At 36.2% G+C, this 26,904-nt stretch overlaps 1 protein-coding gene across 1 annotated transcript; it reads right to left on the bottom strand.

Moving 5' to 3' along the window:
• Nucleotides 1-24,576: 24,576 nt before the first annotated feature.
• On the bottom strand, nt 24,577-26,601 carry LOC143613825 (DNA repair protein XRCC4-like). The gene is made up of 5 exons (XM_077087439.1): nt 26,417-26,601; nt 26,206-26,348; nt 25,318-25,446; nt 25,094-25,216; nt 24,577-24,951 (listed from the first exon to the last, which is right to left on the bottom strand). Exons 1-5 carry the CDS (start codon nt 26,541-26,543, stop codon nt 24,745-24,747), a joined length of 729 nt encoding a protein of 242 aa, XP_076943554.1. The 5' UTR covers nt 26,544-26,601; the 3' UTR covers nt 24,577-24,744.
• Nucleotides 26,602-26,904: the final 303 nt, after the last annotated feature.

Here is a 26,904-nt window from a genome sequence, read left to right on the forward strand (position 1 = left end):
TGGAATAAATCATTACAATTTCATTGACATATTTGGTTACCTTGTGGAAATGACATAAATTATTAGTTTTTATTTGTTGGTAAACTAGAAACAGTCGGAATAAAAATAAAATGGTAGTGAGTGGTGGTGGGCGGCGAGCAGTTATGGTGGTGGGCGGCGGGAGCAATTGTTGGTGGTGGTAATAGTGGGCGGTGGTGATAGTGGGCGGTGGTGGCGGTGGCGATGGTTAGCGACGGGTGATGGTGGTGATGGCTGGAAGCGATGGTTGGTGGTGGCGGTGGTGGGCGGCGATGGTAGGTAGTGGTGGGTGGTTGGTGGCGGCGGGCGGCGAGCCGGTGGTGGGTGGTGGCAACCGACGGAGGCGGTGGTGGGTGTTGGTGGTGGTGGTGGTGGTGGTGGTGGTGGTGGGAGGGTGGTGGAGGTGATATAATGTGAAAGAGGGATGGAATGGAAAAAAAAACAAGGTGGGTGGATGGCTAGAATTTAGGGTGTTTTAGAGGAAATTGAATGGACATGGTAATGGGTGATTTCATTCTATTGACCAACCAAACACATTTTTTCATTCCATCATATTGTTCCATTCCATTTCGCTTCTCATTCATGCATACCAAACGCTACCTTAGTGTTATCACTCATAAATAGTGTTCTAGTAATCGTTAGTCGTTAGTCACTTGGTGAGTTGAATGTTAGGGATTCGGGTATTGCAAAACAAACACAAACACAAATAATACTGCAAGAAAAATAATAATCGAAGATGAACACACGAGATTTACGTGGTTCGATCGGCTTGCCTATGTCCACGGGTTGCAACCAGAATTCTTTACTTTTGTTTTATGCCTCACTCGTGATGAAGATATTATAAGTACAATGAATATAAATAGAGATCATATTAGGGTTTACAACTTATTCCTCAAGAAAACAATCAACATGCCATAATTAAATAAAACAAGTTATGTCTGTCACTAGTCTTCAATTTAATTTATCTGTCACTAAAGATGTCTTTTAAATCAGACCAAATTAAGCCTCCATAAACCTAATAGTGAAGACTAATTAATTGGTAATCAGGATTAACTAGGATTAATTGACAATTAATTGGTATTAATTAACGATTAGTCGGCACATAGTCATAATTTTTATAGCATGCTCAACAAACAAATGAGAATAAAACCATCTTTTATCAGTGTAACTTTATTTTATTTTGTTTTGTTCTTTAAATATTTTTAGACTATCTTTAATTTATGTTTTGGCTAGTTGGATAAACATGCTAAAATATCCTAGTTATTGCTTAAGAGTGGCATAACTTGGATATGTATTCATTTATTGGTGGTTTAGCCCGGCCGTCGAACCATACCTTGAGAACAGTATAGAGAACGGTTTATATTTGTTTGATTCTTTTGTTTCTTTTATCGGAAGGATTTCCTGGATGGAGCGGTGAGATTTTCATCTCCTCCTCCTCGAACCCAAGGGCAACAGAGGAAGGCAAGATTGATTAGGAGGTGGGACAACTAGCTAGTCTTAGTAGTAAGAACGGAAGTCATACAACCTAGCTACGGAGTTCATACATTTTGAATGCTTTCGCATGGCTAACTACCAATTTATTTCCCGAGTTACATCATCTGGATGCCTCGTTCCAAACTCAACGGCTTCCCACAAATGTGCGGGTTTTAATTTATTCCATTTTTTATGTTAAATGATTGAATATTCGATCCGAGTAATTTACACATTCCTTTTGAAGTTAGTTTCATACTTATACATCAATCTTTACGAAAGAGCGGGTTAAATGTGTTACATGTTCAAAAGCTACCATATGTACAGGAGATACACAAGTCAGTCGGTATCGATTCAAGTTGTTATGTTAAAATTTTTGTGGAAAAGTTTCATACAGTAAAGTTGATAGGTCAACAGTATATTGTTGAAAAGCTTTATAGCAAATACCTAATGAATCAAAGTTTGTAAATAAAGTTGAGCGCCAAAAATTATATTTGCAAAAGTTTTGTGGCAAAAGTCTAATGAACCTAAGTTTGTAAATGAAGTTGAGGAGCCAAAAAGTATACACGCAAAAGTTTTGTGCCAAAAGTCTAATAAACTAAAGTTTGTTAATAAAGTCGGCGGCTAACACGTATATATGGATGAGATCGGGACCGTACCGGTACCGACCGTTCCCGGTCCCGAAAATCGCGAATTCTTGATATCGGTACCGAAATTTTCGATTCAGTACCGATACCAGTACGGGACCGGGACGGTACCGATATTGAAGGTAAAAATTCGGAAAATACCGGTCCCGTACCGTACTGGTACCGAAACTTAAAACTTTGGTACCGATTCGGTACCGATAGTACCAAATCGGTACTCATTTCGGTACCGGTTCGGTACCAGTACCGATTTTGGTCATACCTACACAAATATATGCCAAATGTTTGTGGAAGTGGCAAATGAAGACCCAATGTCAGGGGTAACGTTCAATTTATTTTTACCGTATTTCATTTAATATAAACTAAACAAAAATAGAAACACGGAAATAAATAAATTTAAACACGTAGGCAGCATATTGGCTCCTCTTCGATTTTTGAAATCTTGAAATCGAGCCATTACATCACCTTCTTTTAATTTATCAAGCGTTTCTCTTTTGACAACACAAATTAAAACATTGTTCAAATACTCATCCCCATTCGACTACACAAATTCATCATGATAAGCTTCATTTTAGAAGAAAAAAAACAACTCTCAACGGTTGCGTTTGCAACCGGTAAAAACCAACACCAGCTTCAATATACGATAAACCAAAGGAAAAGTAGCGTATTTTCTGGTTTCCACCATTACACAAGCAATGTCAAACATTCCACCCAATTTTGCACATTTATCTCCTTCCTTTAAATTGTGATAAAAGGTCGTAAGATTACCAGAAATACACATTTTTCTTTATTACTAATGCAGAAAATCCCACTATCGTAGCCTTGCCAAACTAAGAAAACGAATCACACATATTTAAACCAGACATATTTTCTATCAAACAAGTTGAGACATCACTAAATCTATTTCCAAGTTCTTGAATTTGCATATCCTAAATCTTATTAAAAACTTCGACCTCAAAATGATTTCGATTAATAATGATATTCTTTCGCTTTCTTTGATTACCATAACTTTTCGTCACATCTAACATCGAAATGTTGTTTTTTTTTTCACGAAACGATGTCACACTAGCCAACATCTTGTCAACCCCGTTTTGTCTTAGATAATTCAATGCTCCATTTGTCCCAATTGTCAACTTAAACGCTTCTAACAAGTCTTAACTCTTTTTTTAAAAATGTTTTGATAGAGAATTTGTGAGGCCTAAAGTAGTGTCACGCCCCAACCAAAGGCGGCGGAACATGCTGGGATGCAACGGATTGCCCAAAACACAAGACACTATTAAAATGATAATATTTAATCAACTCATTTATTTCATAAATCAATAAACAACACATCTTATTCATACAAACAAATCGAATACAAATAAACAAATATATTGTTCGTTTTACTAATATCCTAATAGTCTTGATAACGTTTTTCGTCAAGTTTTCGAGTCAACCAAAGTCAAACCTGTAACATTTCATAAAATAAAGTTTATCAACACAAAGGTTGGTGAGAAATTCATAAGTTTGAGCATCTAGTATATAGTAAGGAAAAGCCACAAAACTTGTATACGAAACGATAAATAAAAAGCAATAACTTGGATAAATAGATATCGCTAATAGAATTACGTTAGCGACACCTAACTATAAGGGGATGCCAAATAGTCTAGGATTTTATAATTATCGTTAATTGCATTAAGTTAACGACACCTTGCTATAAGGGGATGCCAAATATACTAGGATTTTATAGTTACACCAACCAAAAAAGATAAACACATAGGCATATAATCATAGAACACCAAATTGAGCAATTATTCAAGTAAAGTATACAATAACGTTTGTGGTTTAAGATTCAAGTAAATAAAGCATTTAGTTTGATGAGTATGAAATGTCACCCCCAAAATAAAAGATAGAAAACGGGGTATGAAAGTACTCATGTTCAAGTATTAAACTTGATCGGTAAAATGACGGGTAACCGGAAGGATGAGGTTGATCGAGCAAGGTCTAGGTGAAAGGAAAACTTGTATATGAAAGGTTTTCTAAGAAATTTTAAAATAAATTAAATGAAAATAAATACAAACAATTTAAAGTTTAAGGTTTAAAAATGTAAATAGTTAAGAACTTATAATAATAACCCTTTAAAAATGTAAGTTTGCTCGAAACCGAGCTAAAGTATCTAACCTTAATATTTACTCAACCTATGTTAAGTAATAAGGTGGGTAAAATGCAAGAATGCAAGTCCCTTTGAGATAAAGATACTAAAACGGGTTTTAACGAGTGTTTCGGGTTGTTGGTTCGGGTCTTGATAATTGGTCAAACCCAAAGTCAACTTTCCAAAATAAAGAATGTTATGAGATAACTCAATAAAATTTAATAAGACTTAACCAAGTATGTAGTTCTATTGTTTTAGAACTAATAACGTCTGTTAAGCGAGTGTTTGGTTTTGTCGGTCCAAACTTTGTTATAAAATCAAGTTTGATCCAACATTTCCAAGTACTTAAGAAAATAATTAAAATCAGTTTATAAAGTATTTTTGAAGATTTATACAAGTCTTGATAGCTAAAAACACACTTGTGTGTCTTAAGCGAGTGAAAATCGGTTTGGTTCGGTTTCCATCTCACAATAAGTTCCTAGATGGTTTTCACATACCCAAATATTAAAGAACTTGTATAATAATTTATAAATGATGAAACTTAATTTTTAATCTATAATTGATTTTTTGAACACATGAGGTTGTTATGAATATAATAGTTGTGTGTGTGTGTGTGTGTGTATATATATAATTAGGAAAATAATTAAACTCGCGTGCGTATGAAGGGGTTTTAGGCTTCGAATGGTGAATGGTTTGAAAATTTGGTGAATAGTGAGTGTGTTTTGGTTGTCTTGCGTAGTTGGGTTTTCTTGAGTTGGATTGATGTCGTTTGTTGAGCTTAGGTCGTTTGAGTGGGTTAGGCTTAGATGATTTGTGTGAGTAGTGTTTGGGCTATTTAGGTGAGGTTTTGCTTATTTGAGATCGGGTTAAGTTGATGGGTTGGATAATTTGATCTTGACTAGTTTGGGTTGAGATCCGGTTTATACATGAATTTGTAAGAAGTGTTCGGGGTTACTACTTTTGATATCAAACCCTATGGTTGGATGGGAATGGTGTGGCGACATGGTTTGTGATTTGACATAGCATGGATCGAAGGATTGAGTCATAGTTGGGTAAGCTTTGGTTTGTATATGTCCAAGGCGTTAGGTGGATGTGTTTGTCGATGCCTTTGAAGCATTTGGATGGTAAGTTTGATAGGTTTTTGTGGCGTAAAAGTGTCGGTATTTAGGGCTTTTTGTTGGGTTAATGTTGTACATCTTGGATTTTTCATGAGGCTTGAGTTGGTGAGGGTATACTTTTGGATGTTTAGATTTCGTTCATACTGAGGAAAGACTTGAGTACGTGGGAAAGCTTTTGAAGTGGAGGATGATTTGATTTGAGACGTTAGGTTGAGAGGGAATACGGGTGTTTGGAAAATTGGGGTTGCGTCTCGGGAAATTTTTGACCAATAATAAATATTAATTTGGAAATATCATAATTTATAAATAGTATTTGAGACCCTCATAAATCTTTTCATAATTAAAATTACAAGTTACTATGTATATATATATATATATATATGTAAATAAAATATTGGGATTCAAGCTTGTGAATTACAACAACAATTTTTTTTCACTAAAACGGGAGATGTTACAATACGTCGGGTCGGCTTAAATTGTAAAAATAATTTACGAGGAAATGTTGAAATAAACCAACCCGCGTAACGTAACTTGTTCATGAAATTCTTAAAATTAAGTAGTTGGAAATATCACGGAAAACTAAGATAATAAAGTTTGCATTTTAATGTTTATTGTAAAAATAAAAGTTGATTGTCATGATGAAGCAAAATAAATTTTGATAAGGATCAAATTAAGATTTCTTGCTTATGAGGAAATTAAAATAAGTGAATTGAATGTCAAAATTTGTTATGAGGTGTCAATGTGAATGATGAATGTCATTTGGGTATACAAAGGTTGCGTAATGAAAATTTTTACCAAGCTCGTTATTTAAGATCGTGTAACGAAAAGTATCATTGTAAGTTAAAATAAACAGCATGGTGATTCGAGAAATCGAACTAAACGATTTTTGTCTCTAAAATAGAATTTCTATGAAGTTTTGCATGAGAATTTCAAGAAAATTACAAGCTATAAGTTTGTGAATTTCTTGAAAAATCAATGTGAAACTACCATAAGAAATTTTAAAACGAGGAAAATCGTATGATATAGATTTTATTTGTAAAAAGTTATAATGAACCATAAATTGCATAATGAAAATTGTTATGAAAATGGATATGGGGTAATGAAAATTCTACCATGTGTATTATATAATATAGTGTAATTAAAACGTCGTGAGAATTTAAATAATCGATTTTGTGAGATGATAGTTTCAAAATAAACGGAATTGTTATAAAAATAAAATTTCATGAAATTTTGTATGAAAACTTTAAAGACAATTTAAAATCTATATAATGAGAATTTACTTGAAAATTTAAGGTAAAATTTATCATAAAACTTTTTTTAGTATGATGAAATTCATATGATAAAAATTGGGTTTATAAATAGTCTTAATGAACAAAGATGACATATTAAAAATCACTATAAATAGTTCAAAATATATATATTATTATTACTATTTTTTTAACTTACATTGAAGAGATCGTAATAAATGAATTTTTGTAACAAAATCGCTGTGTGAAATCAATATAAGAAAATTTTTGTAAAAACTTTATCATGTGAAATCAAAACATATTAGAATAAATCATAACGGTCAAATAGAATTATATAAATGAGAATTTTGTGACGAGAATTTATATGACAATGTAAAAAGGAAAAATTATTTAAATCTTTGAAATTTGTAAATAATGTCTTAAGATTTAAAGACGGAAAAATCGTGCATGAACCACCATGACTTGATATTCTGAAACTAAAAACTTTTTTACAAAAAAAAAATACCTTGTTGGAGTTTAAACATGTGCACGTATCACCGCGTCTTTTTCATGGTTTCGACTCAAATGACGATTGTAACAAAAACAATAAATCGGAATACAACGTCATGTCAAGACACTAGTCCACGAACCACCGTGGTTCTATTGTTTCAAAACCGAATTTGGATGGCGACCGGAACGCTCGCATTCGAAAACTTAAAGTGGTCATCTCATATGAGACAATCTTTAAGGAGATTTGAAACAACGGGATCCAAGTTAAGCTCGTGATCCATAAAACATAATAAAAACTAATGGTTTTGTGTTTTAAGGCAAGGATACCTTGGAGTACTATGAAAGTGTGTGTATGTGTATATTTATGATTTGATTAAATAAGTATATAAATAAACAAGTGTAATGAACAATCAAGTAAGGTAAACACGTATAGGCAACATGTATAAGGACCCTGAAGCATAGACTATACTAGGTCATTACGTCTAACCACATATCCTATAGTCTTGTGGCTCTGATACCAATTTGTCACACTCCGACCAACGGCGGCGGAACATGCCGGGATGCAACGGATTGCCCAAAACACAAGACATTATTAAAATGATAATATTTAATCAACTCATTTATTTCATAAATCAATAAACAACACATCTTATTCATACAAACAAATTGAATACAAGTAAACAAATATATTGTTCGTTTTACTAATATCCTAATAGTCTTGATAACGTTTTTCGTCAAGTTCTCGAGTCAACCAAAGTCAAACCTGTAACATTTCATAAAATAAAGTTTATCAACACAAAGGTTGGTGAGAAATTCATAAGTTTGAGCATATAGTATATAGTAAGGAAAAGTCATAAAACTTGTATACGAAACGATAAATAAAAAGCAATAACTTGGATAAATAGATATCGCTAATAGAATTACGTTAGCGGCACCTAACTATAAGGGGATGCCAAATAGTCTAGGATTTTATAATTATCGTTAATTGCATTAAGTTAACGACACCTTGCTATAAGGGGATGCCAAATATACTAGGATTTTATAGTTCCACCAACCAAAAGCGATAAACACATAGGCATATAATCATAGAACACCAAATTGAGCAATTATTCAAGTAAAGTATACAATAACGTTTGTGGTTTAAGATTCAAGTAAATAAAGCATTTAGTTTGATGAGTATGAAATGTCACCCCCAAAATAAAAGATAGAAAACGGGGTATGAAAGTACTCATGTTCAAGTATTAAACTTGATCGGTAAAATGACGAGTAACCGGAAGGATGAGGTTGATCGAGCAAGGTCTAGGTGAAAGGAAAACTTGTATATGAAAGGTTTTCTAAGAAATCTTAAAATAAATTAAATGAAAATAATTACAAACAATTTAAAGTTTAAGGTTTAAAAATGTAAATATTTAAGAACTTATAATAATAACCCTTTAAAATTGTAAGTTTGCTCGAAACCGAGCTAAAGTATCTAACCTTAATATTTACTCAACCTATGTTAAGTAATAAGGTGGGTAAAATGCAAGAATGCAAGTCCCTTTGGGATAAAGATACTAAAACAGGTTTTAACGAGTGTTTCGGGTTGTCGGTTTAGGCCTTGATAATTGGTCACACCCAAAGTCAACTTTTCAAAATAATGAATGTTATGAGATAACTCAATAAAATTTAATAAGACTTAACCAAGTATGTTGTTCTATTGTTTTAGAACTAATAACGTCTGTTAAGCGAGTGTTCGATTTTGTCGGTCTAAACTTTGTTATAAGATCAAGTTGGATCCAACATTTCCAAGTACCTAAGAAAATAATTAAAATCAGTTTATAAAGTATTTTTGAAGATTTATACAAGTCTTAATAGCTAAAAACACACTTGTGTGTCTTAAGCGAGTGAAAATCGGTTTAGTTCGGTTTGGTACGGTTTCCATTTCACAATAAGTTCCTAAATGGTTTCCACATACCCATATATCAAAGAACTTGTATAATAATTTATAAATGATGAAACTTAAGTCTTTACAACCCAAAAGTTAACAATAAATTCTTTAAACGAAAGTTCGGTTTGGTTCGGTTTCCATCTCACAATAAGTTCATAGATGGATTCCACATGCCCAAATATCCAAGAACTTGTATGATAATGTACAAATGAAAATAATTAAGTTTTTACAACCAAAAAGTTAACAATAAAGTCTTTAACAAAAGTTTGGTTTTCGGTTCGGATCTAGTTTCGGGTTAAGACCGAGGTTAGAATCCACAAACCCATAACCATAGAACTTATAAAAAATGATTTATAAATTGAGATCTAACATTAAATATGTTTAAACAAGTATTTAAAATAAACTAGTAAGCAAAGTTCGGTTTACGGTTTAGAGCTACTTACGGTTAAACCGAAGCATAGGCTCTCAAACCCATAACCATGGAACTTCATAAATATGATAAATAAACTAAAATGAGCAGAAGTTAAGCATGGTTAGTATGTATAAACAAGTTATATAAGTGTGTGTGTGTGTGTATATATATACTAGTAGAAACACGCGCGATGCGACGGGTATGTAGTTGCCATCAGTTTGATTCGTTACGAATATGGTATATAGAGGTGCACAAACAGGATATTTTCAGAAACTGGAACCATGTAGCAACCGTCTCCGGGTGTGGTCAACAAAAATCAAGAACCAAGTCGATTAGGAACCAGTTCCAAATATGTTCAGGTATTTGACAAGGTTTTTATTTGGTTTCAGGTAGTGTTGGGTCGGGTTTGGACTGGGTATTGATAGAACCGGTCCCAGCATGTCCAAATCGGTTCCGGTTCCAAGCAGAATTGGGTCCAGAACCGATTTTTTTTTGCTCACCATCAATGGCATATACTCTTTTTTGAAGGCAAAAACAGTATTTACTTGCATGTTTTCTATTGCTTCTCTTCACCCACCTAAAAACAAAAGGTGATTAATATAAAAGGAACTAAGCGCATGATATCCAATATTTACCAGTTAAATATGTGTACAAAAATCAATTTTGAGTCTTGTTCGAGATTAAAAGAATGCAGTCACTTCAATGTACCATATACATTTCACTATAAAAGTATTTAAGATAAGCCAAGTACCACAAGTTAAGAAGTCTTGACATCACAAAAAACCCAAACTATCATAAGTTTCGTAACACACAAAAAGATGACCATAGCAGAATCTCATATTTCATAAAATGCATGTGTCTCACGGTGCAAAGCAAGGTTCAAAGTGAGAACGAAAATTGTATCCTGCATATACAGCAGCTGATCCGAAATCTTCTTCAATCCTCAAAAGCTGCAACTTTAATAAACAATATTAAGATCAATAATTTGAAGCACTAAAGATCAGGTACTCAAGAAGATAATAATATTAATATTAATGGATTTCGAGTGCAACCAAGCCAAACAAAAAATTTTTGATTCAAATTTTCAAGTTTTTGTTTAAAATTCAAATCAAATACATCGGTTAACTACCTGAAAATGACCCGAACCGATTAATAACCAATGGTTAACTGAACCGAAACCATAACCAAATTATTGGTTTTGATTTGTGATGATTTTCACATAACTGAAGCAGGTCAGTTTCAGCAAATACATCGATTAATTAACTGAATGAACCGAACCGATTAATAACCAATGGTTAACTGAACCGACCATAACCGAATTATCGGTTTCGATTTTTGTGATGATTTTCACATACCCGAAGCATGTCAGTTTCGGTGAAAGCCTATTTTAATAAAAGTGAGCATGTGTTTCGACACTAAAATATTAGCAGCATATTAATACAAAAAAACTATAAATGTTATCAACAAAAGTGTAAATAAGCTTATCAGCTAAGGACTTCCAGAGTATGTGGCTGCTCCTGTTCATAAACTCAAAGGCAAGCATGCCTTACAAACCACAAGTTTCGAACTTAACCAAAAACTGACATGCGCACACAACAAATAAGAAATAATAAGTACCTGCCTATTAACCAAAAGAAGTACCGGAAGAGGGGTTATCAGGTGCAACGGGCACATCAGTCATCCTTGAGTTTTGTTAACATGAGGCCCGTTTGTTTGGGATTCAGCTCTTTAATTCCGTAGTAACTGTAACAAATGAAATATAAAAGCTACTCCAACATAGAAACTATAACATCTAGGCATGTAAACAAAACAAACGTTAAGTGAGCAGCTCCCGAAGCACTCGGCAGGAAGTACGTTTAATTAAATCAATGAACACGAACACATGTTTCGTCATTAATTTATTTCAGTGAACATTTGTTAGTTTATGTTCGTGCATTTATATTCATTCAAATATTAACAGAAAATAATTAAATATAGTTTGTATTTTATTCACGTTCGGTTATGTTCGTTTTTTAAGTTTTATATTTGTCTGTTTATGTTTGTTCATATTTGTTCGTTTATGTTTGTTCATTTATGTTCGTGAAGTATTCTTTTAGATTTTTAATGAATGAACATAAACGAACAAGAACATGATCATTTTTTAAACGAACAGCATGAAACATATGATGGTTCAACTAACTGTCTGTGTTCGTGTTCATTAAATGATCGAACACGAACATGCCATTGTATTTGAAACCTAGCAACAATGAATCCTATAGTGCAAGACATTCTTAAAGTATCATTCATACAAGCAAACAAGATATTATAACTACGGAAAGAGCTTGGTCTGGAATTGCGAAACATGCTATCAAAAACCTGCGCGATGCATATTATAAAGCTACTATATCACCATGGTTTATATTCTATCAAAGGAACCGATAACAGTACTATTTCTATAAATAAAAAGCAAAAAATAATTACTATGATTTTGTAGGCAAACCTTGATTAGTTTTTACCTCTATTAACAAACGTGTAAAGCTAAAGCCATTTTCACTGCTATTGCAAGGGGTCAAAGGAACCGTCCTCGGAGACGGACCGGATTAAATCAGATTCAGGTCTGATCGAAGTACGAGGCGGAATCGGAATAGGTGGTTCGGTCACGGGAGAACCTGTATTCAAAATAAAACAACATATATAATATTCAGAAATAACTACAACAATGTTGTCATGTTGATATAGAAACAATGTTCTTGCATCCATGAATACCTGCCAACTCTCACTTGTTCTTCCGGTATTGGTTCATTCGAATTGGTGCGGGCTTAGGTGGTCGTTGTATTCTGAGGTTGTGGAAGCTCAAACCGATACCTTTCTTTCCTCTATTTCTTGTGGAAACAAGAGTTGTATCATGTTCCATAGAACTGTATTGATGTCAATATCTGCAATTGCTGAAACATATAAACAAACCAAAGATTTATAATTAATACTTATGAATACTGAATACTAAAACACACATGTATCAGCAGCATTTAAATACAAATAACATGATTTTAAATTTGAAACCATACTAAACCACATTGTTTTATGACTATTGAGAAGAACTTAACAATTACCATTCTAGCTATTTCAAATGCTAGGAAATTAAAACTCAACAGCTAGTTAGCTGGTTATCATAATTCAAAAGTAATTATCTTTCAAATTAAAAACCAAACTTATTCCTTTTTCTAATATAAACGAATTATGATACAAATGTCATTAAATTTGCCCCATAATTCACCTTAATGACATTTAGGGGACCAATTAAGTCATCAGGTAAGATAAACATACCAACCCAAGCAGTGCTAACAGATGTGAATGAGGTCCGTTATACCGTAAACGCAACTTTATGCGTCTCAAATGTGTCCTGAAATTAAAAACCATAAAAACGATAATATAAGAAAACAAACTCAATTCAATAAACAAACGAAACCCTAACAAATCGGAAATAAAGAAAAAATGAAACATAACTCAAATAAAATACCTTTGTTGATAAAAAAAAAAGTATCTTCAACGGCTGACCATAATTCAAAACATTCTTTCGGATATAAAATATTGGTAACTTCCTTAAAGCAGAGGAACCCTTTCCTAGTGATTTGCATACACTATACAGAAAATCGAATTTTAGGGCTTTCACTTTGTTGCGATGTCGTAAGATCGAGTGCAGATCAACAAGGTGTCTAATTAACACATGAGAACTTCATGGTTGATCATTTTCAAAAAAAATGACAAAAACTAATTTTACCTTGGTTGAATCCTTTACGCCAGAGACTTCAACTCCCAACTGTTACAATCCAAGTCCTACATTAAATTCCAACAACACTAATTTTAATGAATTAAAACCTTTATAATGAATTTTAGCTCTTTTTGCCAGAACATCCTAGAATCATAATAAGAATATTAAAAATAAAAGTTTAAAAACGACACCAAACTGTATACCGGTGATGTCCTTCTTCAATCCAGTTCAATCGGTTCCTTTAAACATCTTTTACTCTTCAAATCAAGGGTATAGATGTTGGGTTTCAACGGTGGTCCGAGAAAAAAATCGGTTAAACTATTTACGGTTAAACTGTTTAAAACTCGTTTTAGTTAATATTTCGTTTCGATAATTATTAATCCATATTAATAATTAAACTCATAAACGAACAATAAAACGCAGCGGATAAAAACGAGTATACGAACCATAAATGGAAACCCGAACCCGGATCCGATTACAACAATACGAGTACGAATAAACGAGTAATAAACAACCATAGAGTGTTTGTCGATATACCTCGGTATGAAACCGGGACGATACACCGCGAGTTTACGAGAAACGCTAGATCTGAGACACAATCAATGAACCCACAATCTGACCAGCGGCAGCGGCGGCGTCCAACGGCGGCAGCGGCGGCGGCGTAGGACGGCGGCGAGTGGTACAGTAGTGGAGGACAGGAACTGACAGTGACAAACACCAGCAAACAGCAACAACAACTTGAAACAACTATCGCCGGAAAAGATGGAGCTCGCCGGAGAAGATGGAGTTCGCCGGAAAAACGATTTCGCTCCTTAAACAGTACCGGAGCACGAATAGCTGCGGTGGTGTTTATAGGGATTGAAAGGAGTGTGCGGCGGTGGCTGTGTTAAGCTAGTGGTGGCCGAAAATGTTCGCCGAAAAATCGGGGTTCACCGGAAAAACGTGAATAGCTTGCGGTGAGGTACTGGACGTCGCCGGAAGTTCGTATAGTGTAGTAGTGGTGTTTCCGGTGGCCGATAAGTAGAGGGAGTATGTTTGTGACTGGCGGCGGTTTTCCGGTGGCCGGAAAACGGCGCCGGAAATGATGAAGATGGTGGCTGTGTTTCTTTTGTAGATTATCTTTTTTTTATAATAATAGTATCTCTTATATTTATAGTAAAAGTAATTAGGGTTTAAACAATTTAAAACCAATAGGCTTAAAGCCCAAACACCAAATAAAAGCCTAGTCCATCAACATGTCCTATTATGAGATTGTGTCGGGCCCAGTTAGCGTAAACGTATAAGTGGGTTTATATCTCGTTACCCCCGGTGTAACTCTGTCCGGGTCACGTTCGGGTCGGTCACGTTGACTTGACCCGAAACGTCCATAAAATCCAACAGTCTCCCACTTGGACGTATTTGGGTCAAGTATCGCAACGCTGATAGCCAGAAGCGTTCTAGCTACACATAGCTGTCCCCAACCGAATGTGACATTTTAAATCCATAACCAAAGTATCTTGGAATACCTTATTGCAAGACAATGAATTTATAGTAATCGTTGTCATCTATCCTTTCCGTATAAGACATGAAATTGAATAATGAGACATGGATCAAATCAATCTCATACAGTGTTCAATTATTTTAGTTCTCGATATAGAGTCAAAGTGGTCCAATCAAACACACAGTTAGTTTGGGTGAGGCCTCACACTTTACCAGTTTGAATCAACGAGGGCGCCAATATGTCTAACTGTTACATTTAAATGTAAGAGTACAGAATCCCATCTTGACTACATACAACTCCCACTGAACTCCAGAATATTCCCAATCAATGCCTTTATGGCTGGCAGTTACGCGACAGCGGTTGACATGATCAAAGAATATTCCTCGGTAAACGAAAGTTCTAATATGTATCTCAGGTCTAAGGATACTAAATGAGCATACTATTATCAAAACATCTTATGATCAAGATCCATGAAGATGATTTGATGCGAGTTACATCCAACGTCATTCATAATGAGGTCTGTGAGTTTGGAAGTCAACTGCTTGAGTCCAAAGTCAGAATAGTCTTAATTCAGAATCGCTCCCACGAGTCTGACCGACTACGAATAATTTAGAATACAATATTCACGGATTAAACGTATTAAAATGAACACGGTAGTATTATTCAACGTCTGCATTTAACCATTAAATCAAAAGTGAATAGAAAAGTACAACTGATTAAAACGTTCATACATCCAAATACTAAATCAAAATAACTCACTAGCAAGTCTAAGCCCGATAGCATCTCTATGCAGATCATGCTTGTCCTGAGTCATCGGCTTAGTGAACGGGTCAGCTAGATTTTGATCTGTGTCTACTTTGCTTATCATGATGTCACCTCGTTCCAATATTTCCTGAATAAGATGGAACTTCCTTAGAATGTGCTTGGTTCTGTGATGAGACCTTGGCTCTTTGGCTTGAGCAATAGCACCTGTGTTATCACAAAATATCTCGATTGGTTTGTGAATACTCGGAACCACATCGAGATCGGTGATGAACTTCTTCATCCAAGCAGCCTCTTTAGCAGCATCTGATGCAGCTATATATTCGGATTCGGTGGTAGAATCCGCTACTACACTTTGCTTGGAGCTCTTCCAATAAACAGCTCCTCCATTGAGAGTGAAAACGAAACCCGACTGTGAGCGAGAATCATCTCGGTCAGTCTGGAAGCTAGCATCAGTGTAACACTTTACAGTGAGCTCCTCTTCCACTCCCCCAAACACCAAGAACATGTCTTTGGTCCTATTCAAGTACCTTAGAATGTTCTTCACAGCAGTCCAATGGGCAATGCCAAGACTCTGTTGAAAACGACTGGTCATGCTCAAGGCATACGAGACGTCAGGTCTAGTACATAACATAGCATACATGATAGAGCCAACCGCAGAAGCATATGGAATTGCTTGCATACGTTTAGATTCAATGTCCGCTGCCGGAAATTGCGATTTGCTCAACATGGTTCCCTTAGTCATTGGAACAGCTCCTTTCTTGGAGTTTTCCATTGAGAAGCGTGCCATTACTTTGTCTATGTAAGTACTTTGACTAAGCCCTAGAATCCGCTTAGATCTATCTCTATAGATCTTTATTCCCAGAATATAAGCTGCTTCTCCAAGATCTTTCATTGCAAAACAAGATTCCAACCATAGCTTAACTTGTTTAAGCATAGGAATGTCGTTTCCAATGATCAGTATATCATCCACATACAAGATGAGGAATGATATAGTGCTCCCACTAGCCTTTCTGTAAACACAAGGTTCATCTTCGTTTTTGACAAAACCAAACTCTTTGATTTTCTCATCAAAGTGAAGATTCCAGCTTCGAGATGCCTGCTTAAGTCCATAAATGTACTTGTTCAATTTGCAAACCTTATTAGGATATTTTGGATCGACAAAACCTTCAGGCTGAACCATATAGACATCTTCAGAAAGATGTCCATTAAGGAAAGCAGTTTTGACATCCATTTGCCATATCTCATAATCATAGTATGCAGCAATGGCAAGCAATATCCTAATTGACTTAGTCATAGCAACGGGCGAAAAGGTTTCATCATAGTCAACACCTTGAGTTTGAGTAAAACCTTTCGCAACTAGCCGTGCCTTATAGGTTTGCACATTTCCATGCATGTCGGTTTTTCTCTTGAAAATCCATTTGCTCCCTACTGCCCGACTATCGGGGGGTAGCTCAACCAAGTTCCAAACTTGGTTATCATGCATGGATTGCATCTCAGCGTTCATGGCATCTTGCCATTTCTTGGATTTCGGATCCAAGACGGCAGACTTGTAGTTAGTAGGCTCGTCCCCAGATTCGGCTACTAATAAGACTTCGGGACCATCTAGATGACATAAGTATCTAGAATTTGGTACGGGAGTCCTACTACTTCTGCGAACGCATGTGTTCATGTCTGATGTATCAGCAACAACAACTTGTTGATCAGACTCTCCAACTTCCTCAGCAGTTGGTTGTGGTTCTTGAATTTCTTCAAGATCGACAATGTTACGTCTAGTTCCTTGACTAAGAAATTCTTCTTCAAGGAAGTAGCCCTTCCTCCTGACAGAAATCGTATTTGTATCAGGATGAAAGAAGTAATAACCGCTCTTGTAGTAGTATCCGACGAAAATAACTTTTTCGCCGCGGGGATCAAGTTTGCCATCAGACTCACTTGTGATATAAGCATCACATCCCCATACTCTAAGATAAGACAATTTGGGTTTCTTTCCCTTATGCCATATCTCATATGGTGTTTTGTCTATCTTCTTAGTTGGAGCTAGATTGACAATGCGGGCGGCGGTCATAAGGGCGTAACCCCAAAAGGAGTGAGGCAAGTTAGTTCTACACATCATCGATCGAACCATGTTTAGCAAAGTTCGATTTCTCCTCTCGCTCACGCCATTAAGTTGGGGTGTGCCAGGTGGAGTGAGCTGTGAAACAATTCCATGCTCTTTTAGATGAGTGATGAACTCTGTGCTGAGATACTCTCCACCTCGATCTGATCGAAGTATCTTAATGGTTTTATCAAGTTGTTTTTCCACTTCGCTTTGAAACTCTTTGAACTTTTCAAAAGTTTCGTGCTTGTGTTTCATAAGATACAAATAAGCGTATCGACTATAATCGTCGATAAAAGAAACGAAGTATCTTTCATGGTTTCTAGTCATGGTTCTGAAAGGTCCATATACATCAGTATGTATGAGTCCTAACAGATCTCTTGCTCGTTCACTTTTATTAGTGAAGGAGTCTTTGGCGAGTTTGCCAGCTAAGCAAGACTCACAATTTTTAAAAGAGTCCGGTCCTGTGGATTCAAGAATCCCTTCGGATTGGAGTCTTTTAACTCTTGCCTTGCTTATGTGGCCAAGTCGGCAATGCCATAGAAAAGTATCATTGACACTAGTCTTGATACGTTTTGAAAGATGATATACGTTATTGTCAGGTTGAACATCAATCTCATAAATACCATTTCGAGGTTTAGCCTCAAAATAAAAGATATCATTTAAGTAAGCAGAAATAGCCATGCCATTAAGAACATACTTAAATCCTTGTTCAAATAACAACGAAACTGAAATGATGTTTCTGGTCAAGCCTGGAGCATACAAACAATTATTTAAAGGAAAAACTAGGCCAGATGGACAAGTAAAATGAAATACTCCAGTTGCCAGAACCGGTACTCTCTTCCCATCTCCAACGATGAGTTCCATGCTGCCTTTATTCAGTTTCCTCCACTTCTTAGGCTCCTGCAAGACATTAACGATGTGGTAACCACATCCGGTATCAAATACCCATGTGTTGCTAGAGACAGTGAAAAGTTCAATAACGTATATAGAAATACCTCCAGAAGAGCCTTCACCATTGGCTCTCTTCTTTCTGATCTCAGCAAGGTGCTCGGGGCAGTTTCTCATCCAGTGCCCCATTTGGTTGCATTTGAAGCACTTGCGCTCCTCAAAGGGCGGCGGATTTTTCTTTGCAACCACCTTGTTAGTGTTGGTGGCAACATGGGCAGCAACAATAACTTTCTTCTTGCCTTTTCCCTTAAAACCCCGATTCTTTGGTTTTGGCTTCTTGACACCAGCAGATCGAATCATCAGAACTTGATTGGTCCTAGAAGGAATGTTCATCTCAGCCGTTTTGAGCATGTTATGAAGCTCCGGCACTGTCTTCACCCAACCATTCATGTTGAAATTCATTACGAACTGGTCGTATGAGTTGGGGAGAGAGTTGAGAATGAAATCCGATGCCATCTCATCGGGCATGGGATAATCAAGTTTCTTGAGCTGATCGATGTGCCCCTTCATCTTTAGAACATGAGCACTGACAGGAGACCCCTCTGCCATCTTGCAACTGATGAGTTGTTTCATGGTGTCGAAACGTTCTTGACGGGCTTGTTTTTGGAACATGCCCTTGAGTTGCTCAAGCATCTCATAGGCACCAAAGTCTTCTAAGCCTTTAGCAAGCTCAGAAGTCATGGTGGCTAGCATAATACAGGAGACCTCAGCCGAGTCATCCTTATGCTTGTCAAGAACTTTTCGTGCAGCGGCTGTGTTGTTTTCAGGCTCGGTTGGAACAGGTCCATCGAGAACATACAAGCGTTTTGCCATGGTTAGAACAAGTCTTAAGTTGCGGTGCCATTCCATGAAGTTGGTACCATTTAGTTTATCCTTCTCAAGGATAGTCTTAAGGGCGTAGGGTGAAATTTCGTTTGACGACATCTGATTAATTAAGCAAAAGTAAATTTAATTAGTATTTTCGATGTTGTAGTCCTATTATTAATGACCCAATAACATTAATTAATTAGGAGTATGAGAATCTGGCTTCCAGTTATTAAAGGCAGCTGTAGCACACAACATTAATAAGTGGTTAGGCAGACTGACAACGATTGCCAATTGTGAATAGAGCACAACTCTCGGTTATGAGGCCTATAGAGACAACGATTGTCTGTATAGATACGTTTAGCCTCATCTTTGCCCATTTTAAGTCTCCAGACAGCTTTAGCACGTAACATGAGAGTAAAATAATAGTTGTCCTAGTACCGTAACGTGTGAAAGGGCCGAATGTGTTAACGAAGCGCTTTCATCTTGATGGGATAGGCTAGAAAACAAGTGCGGTGCTGTAGCTCCAAACACTCGAAATTTCGCAGTATGCCTCAAGTGTGACTTGTAGTAGGATTGGCATAAACTATTGGTTTTAAATTGGGATAAATTTTAAAATTACCAAATAGAGTAAAAGTCAAATTTTACTGTTTTTATTATCGCGACGCATAGATGAACCCTTTCATCTCTCAGGACACTTAGTTTTAAATAACCTATCAAAACTAAGTTTGTAGCTATACGACTAACCAATTTTAAGTTATAATAACTTATTAGTTTTGGAAATCAAAACGCTTTTAATTTGCAAAACAAAATCGGTTAATAAAATGTTTATTTTCCAATTTATTTAGCATTAGGTCGGTGATATTATAATCCTGTTATAAACAAACCAAGCAACCACAAATAGCAAATAAAAAATATGTAAATCCTTTATGGCCAAAAAATTGATCGGTCTCGCTAGAGCCAATTAGGGAGACCGATCGGGTCAAGGGGTTCACAACACAAACAACCACAAGGATGGACTTCACGGTGCATCCCGTCGTCTTGTCCGAACTCCCACTAACTCCAAAAGGTCCTCGAGCTCGTCCTCGGTTATCTTCGCGTCTTCTTAATTACAAATTTATAAACTAACATTAATATGTCCTATTACAAATTTGAACCATCTTTATGGCCAAAGAAAACCGAAAATTAAATAATAACCTTTTTACAACTTTTGAACCAACCGTATGGCCAAAACAAGCTCAAACACCAAACACAACCAATCAAACACATAGGTCGGGGCCGGATTTACATATTCACAATAAATAAAATTTCGGGTCGTTTTGACTTAGTCAAATAAAATAAACAAAACTTTGACCAACTCAAAATCACCCGAAAATAAAACTAGATCTATAAACTTTAAACGATTTAAAGTTTAAGATGTAGATCCGGTTTTAAACGAACCGGTATCGACTCGTACGTTGTAACCTTGGCTCTGATACCACTGTTGGGTTTCAACGGTGGTCCGAAAAAAAATCGGTTAAACTATTTACGGTTAAACTGTTTAAAACTCGTTTTAGTTAATATTTCGTTTCGATAATTATTAATCCATATTAATAATTAAACTCATAAACGAACAATAAAACGCAGCGGATAAAATGAGTATACGAACCATAAATGGAAACCCGAACCCGGATCCGATTACAACAATACGAGTACGAATAAACGAGTAATAAACAACCATAGAGTGTTTGTCGATATACCTCGGTATGAAACCGGGACGATACACCGCGAGTTTACGAGAAACGCTAGATCTGAGACACAATCAATGAACCCACAATCTGACCAGCGGCAGCGGCGGCGTCCAACGGCGGCAGCGGCGACGGCGTAGGACGGCGGCGAGTGGTACAGTAGTGGAGGACAGGAACTGACAGTGACAAACACCAGCAAACAGCAACAACAACTTGAAACAACTATCGCCGGAAAAGATGGAGCTCGCCGGAGAAGATGGAGTTCGCCGGAAAAACGATTTCGCTCCTTAAACAGTACCGGAGCACGAATAGCTGCGGTGGTGTTTATAGGGATTGAAAGGAGTGTGCGGCGGTGGCTGTGTTAAGCTAGTGGTGGTCGAAAATGTTCGCCGAAAAATCGGGGTTCACCGGAAAAACGTGAATAGCTTGCGGTGAGGTACTGGACGTCGCCGGAAGTTCGTATAGTGTAGTAGTGGTGTTTCCGGTGGCCGATAAGTAGAGGGAGTATGTTTGTGACTGGCGGCGGTTTTCCGGTGGCCGGAAAACGGCGCCGGAAATGATGAAGATGGTGGCTGTGTTTCTTTTGTAGATTATCTTTTTTTTTATAATAATATTATCTCTTATATTTATAGTAAAAGTAATTAGGGTTTAAACAATTTAAAACCAATAGGCTTAAAGCCCAAACACCAAATAAAAGCCTAGTCCATCAACATGTCCTATTATGAGATTGTGTCGGGCCCAGTTAGCGTAAACGTATAAGTGGGTTTATATCTCGTTACCCCCGGTGTAACTCTGTCCGGGTCACGTTCGGGTCGGTCACGTTGACTTGACCCGAAACGTCCATAAAATCCAACAGTCTCCCACTTGGACGTATTTGGGTCAAGTATCGCAACGCTGATAGCCAGAAGCGTTCTAGCTACACATAGCTGTCCCCAACCGAATGTGACATTTTAAATCCATAACCAAAGTATCTTGGAATACCTTATTGCAAAACAATGAATTTATAGTAATCGTTGTCATCTATCCTTTCCGTATAAGACATGAAATTGAATAATGAGACATGGATCAAATCAATCTCATACAGTTAGCGTAAACGTATAAATGAGTTTATATCTCGTTACCCCCGGTGTAACTCTGTCCGGGTCACGTTCGGGTCGGTCACGTTGACTTGACTCGAAACGTCCATAAAATCCAACAATAGATCAGTCCCAGCCAAATAGCATAACTACATAATGTAATCAAACCCAGAAACATACCTATGGAAGTGCCGATCGGAACCCTAGGCCGACGGTTCTTCACCATTCCTCGAATCTAACGCAAACTGATTGCAATATAGGTAGCAGATGATCGATTACTACTTCATTCATCAATCTCTCGTGATTTGATTTTTGATTTAGGGTTTCTATTGTTCCACTCATTTCTGCGTGATCTTGTTTCTTTGTATGTATCTGGAAGCAAAGAGCGTGCTTTTAGGTTTCGATTTTCAAATTTTGGATCTGGCCGCGCGTTTCACCATAAAACTTAAGAAACTAAAAATAGTTGTACCCTTTGCATGAATTGGTTGTACCTCTTAATTTTAAGAGTTTTTAGTAAAATTACTCTTTTGCCCATCCTATATATATTATAAGATAGTATAGATATATCAAGGACACGAAGTCCTCAATGAAGCCTTGCTTTACGAAGTCCGAAACTTAACCAACTGGGGCCGGATAAGTAACTACAAAAAGTAACAAGGGGTGTATATCATATATATGTTGCAATAACAAGCTTGAATCATATGGAGTTAGTAGAAAACAAATGAAACTCTTGTTTGACTCTTAAAAGTCAAACAAGTAAGAACTTGAAGATTGGAGCTTAGAACTTAGATTGAGAGTGTTTGATGTGTATGAGCAGGTTTAAATGAGTGGTAAGGATTGGTTTTAGGAAGGATAAGGTGTTAGGGTTATCCATAAAGTTGCTTTAGAGAGTTCCAAGCATTTTGATTGGTTAAGAGGGTTAAACATGTGATATAACAAGCCAAAAACGAGTTTTATGCATCAGTGGCCCATAGGCACCGCGCGACCGATCTCTCCTGCCCTGTCCGCATGGCGCGGCGTGTTTGGGGTGGGGTGGGTTGGTCCAGTACGTCTTGCGTGGTTCGTTTCGCGTCCCGGAAGTTCGTTTTCGGTGTAATTTGATCGTTTTAAAGGCGTTTTCGAATTCGTAAAAGGGGTTTTTTCAAATTAAACAAGTGGGAATGATTTAGTAACATAAAATCCAATATTTTATATATTTGAAATGTTCGGAATATAAATCGGGTCAGTTTACGTGATAAACAAATACACAAACAAATACAAATAAAACCCGAAATTGACGAATATCACAAGTATCGTCCAACAAGTGTATACAAAACACAAAATCAAGACTCTTAAAATATGATAGAATTCGTTAATGCACACTCTCCATCTTCTTTAATAAAATCAAGTACGTCAATAACTTCCGGGAATAATTTTATCAAACTTATGATTGTTTATGTGAATCACATCGTGTGACTCCGGCTCTTGCAAGAGAAACCTCTTCCTTTAATCCTTTTCATGTCTTAATTTCACCAAGGAAAATTTCCTTTTCCACTATCTTCTATTTGTCTCCATCATCATATCTTTCTTTTGCAAAAAGCACACACCGTATTAACAACCATGCCAAGTAATTCATAAAATTCTTTAACACCGGTATGTTTTCTTGCAACAGCCACAATCACTAATTGAAGTTGATGAGCAAAGCAATGTTGTAATTTGCTGATAAATTATCAACATCAAATCTTTTAATCCATCAAACTCTCCTCGCATGTTGCTTGCACCATTATAACTTTGACCCCTGACCTGTTTAAACAAAAATAAAGTATAGGATACAATAGAATCTTTTTAAGTTTTTGTAATGAAAGTATGAAACATATTGCTCACAAAATCTATACTTAATTGGTTATCTGCTGCTAAAGAAATGATAGCTTCTTTAAGAGTTAAAGAATATGTATTCTTCACATGAATCTAATTAAACTCTCTTTAACAACTCTTAGTTTATCAACATATCTCAGAGCTACGACCATTTGTTTCTTTTGAGACACGTCACTAGACTCATCTGCTAACAACCGAAACACATCATCTTTAATTTCTTCACAAAGCATTTTGGTTACTTCTTGTGCAAAGCAATCAATAATCTCTTTTTGTATTGATACAGCTATCAACTTATTATTTGTTTAGTATTCCCTAAACTGTACTTAGCAACATACGTGTTGTTCTCACAAATCAACTCGTTTTCTTCTTTAAAAAAAGTTAAAAATTATTTTAATTATATTAGATGAGCGAAACTATTTAGCATCATATTGAGAAAAGCACCTTTTAGATGAGTGAAACTTCCATGAGTCCATCCAAATTATTCCACCAAATTATGCTACCACATTTACTTTTCTTGGTGTAAGAATATATGTTTCACAGAAGAAAAAAAAAAGGCGAGTTAGTTTGGTTTGCATTTTCCTAGGACCGGTTTAGGTGCACGAACAGGTCTAGGTTCGAGCCAACCCTAGTCCAAAGGCTCTACCCTCATGCCAAAGACCGCATTACATTGGCAACACAAGAACCATAATCCGACCTAAAGTAAAACCGAACCATGTACATAGACTTCATGTCGACATACGAAAGCAAACAACTATAAACATTTTACCATAAACACATTCAAGATCAAACTCCTACTTTCTTTTCTGACCACGAGACGTGCCCTTTGAAGTGCTGGTAATATGCATAGCGGTGTCTTCTTCATCTTCAGTATCACCATCATAAGTCTCGGTTTTCTGACTCGACTCATCATTGTCATCATGTGATTTTGCATGATCTGATGACACCCGGTCTCTGAGCTCTCTCAGTTTTGCTTTCTTTGAGTTCAACACGCCAAGAAACTGCAATATTTAAATATGGTTACAATTGCACAAGATAGGATCATAACGTTGATTTACTAATTATTAGTAGTTATTTGTTAACATATCAAATTTATATGCTTTGACCAACAATTTCATTAATTTTGGAGCATATAAGAAATACCTTGGTATAAATTTTAGTTTCAAACTCTGCCTTCTCATTCTGAAACTTCTCACTTTGTTCTAGACACTTCTCAGCTTCTGCTTTTAGTTTATCATTTGACTTTGTTTTCATCACAACTTCCTCCTGTTTTGGTAAAAGGAAAAAAAAAAACATTAACAGAAACTTAATAACAACATTAACAAGTAACAATAAAGCAATAATAACAAACTGTGTGTTATCGTTACACTTAGGCGAATGTTAGCATCCATCAGGAAATCCAAGATTCCTGCAGTTATCTTCATACTATTTTCAGCTGGTTTAAATTTCCATCTCCACTCTAGCTTTGTACCTTCTTTTTCAAAAGTCCATGATAACTGCAAGGGATTTAGCATCACAAAAAGTGAACTTAAAACATTGATTTGGTTCAAAGTATCAAACTTTTTTAAGTCCTTTTGTGGACAAAAAAAATCAAACTGATAAAAGTATGGTATTAACAGTGCTCAAAGTCGATGACTCTCCAAACTTATCAAACAAGAAATAGAATTATGGCAGGGGGTGCAAACGAGCCAAACTGCCCGAGGTCGGATTGATAAAAAGCTTGAAACCAAGCTTTTTCTAGCTCAATCCGAGCCAGAGCCTCACGTCAAGCTCGTTCGGTTAGAGTGTTGTGAATTTTTAAGTTTTACTTTTAGACTTCCATGCATTAATTTCACACTACACAACCGAGTCGAGCTTTAACTCGTTTAAGGTTCTTCACAATATATAAAAAAATAATTAAAAACATATATAAATTAATTAATACATAACAAACCAGCCGAGCTCGAGCCAAGCCCAAGCTTGAAAAAACGCACACGATCCGAGCTTGAGCTCAAACCTAGTAGAGCTGGGGACATGCTCGGCTTAGGGGTTTTCTGAAGGTTTGTTTTGCAGTAATTAGTCGTAAACAATCACTTAATAGCTAGTTGATCAGAACTTATATATTTCTAATTTATCTTAATAATCATTTCCCCAATATCAACTTGTTACATATTTATTTCTCCAGATTCAATTACTTTTAGCACTCAATAATCATAAATTGAACAGTAGTAGTAGTAGTAATAATAATAATAATAAGTTAAGATAAAAGTAGCTACTCGTTTAAATCCGGATCCAGCATCAGCGAAGGCGTAAACGGAACCGGGTTGTTGAAACCCTAGATACCGCTCGGACAAATCGATGTAGTCGGATACGGGTTGATCCCAGTTAGACGCTCTCTCTTTGACCTCCTCTTCTGATGCTGCAAACGAAAATAGAATAAATCGACGGTTAGAACGAATAATAAGTTGAAATGGTTGGTAGTATTACCGTTGCAGGTCCAAGCATTGAGGCCATCGGTGACTGAGAGGTGGAAGTGAGAAGTAAACCAAGTGCCTTTGATGAAGATTGGTTGGGGGGTTTGGAGTTTCAAGCAGGTGTGTTTGGTTGATTCCATGGCGGATTGATTTGATTGGTTTGTGCGTGTTTGGGAAGGAGGACTCAGGGTTTATTATTTACTTATATCCCGCCTAAACTCAAAAATGGGTGAGTAAACCGCATGAAAGTTAAAAAAATCGGTAAAATACTGGTATTGTACTGCACCGATTTCGATACCACAAAAAAGTGAATATCAAATTGGTACCGAAAGTATCCGGTTCAGTAGCGGTGCCCGTAACTAATTGCTCATCCCCACTCCCTTAACTCGTGTAAATAAAATGTTAAACCATATCTAGGTTACACGATTTTTTGTATGTTTGAATAGAATCTGATTATGATTAAATTAGCAAATAAATATGTAGATCGTGTTTTGAGTTCTA

This window comes from Bidens hawaiensis, unplaced genomic scaffold (assembly GCF_021521415.1).
Source record: "Bidens hawaiensis isolate Kalapana, Puna unplaced genomic scaffold, B.hawaiensis_p1.1 tig00002273_1, whole genome shotgun sequence".
Classification (NCBI taxonomy): domain Eukaryota; kingdom Viridiplantae; phylum Streptophyta; class Magnoliopsida; order Asterales; family Asteraceae; genus Bidens; species Bidens hawaiensis.

Bases quoted from the DNA above. Each gene is read 5' to 3' on its own strand.
- LOC143613825 (XM_077087439.1), bottom strand. From the start codon at position 26,543: ATGGAATCAACCAAACACACCTGCTTGAAACTCCAAACCCCCCAACCA. The intron at 25,217-25,317 runs GTAACGATAACA...TTACCAAAACAG, and splicing joins ATGCTAACATTCGCCTAAGT to GAGGAAGTTGTGATGAAAAC. The intron at 24,952-25,093 runs GTATTTCTTATA...TAAATATTGCAG, and splicing joins AAACTAAAATTTATACCAAG to TTTCTTGGCGTGTTGAACTC.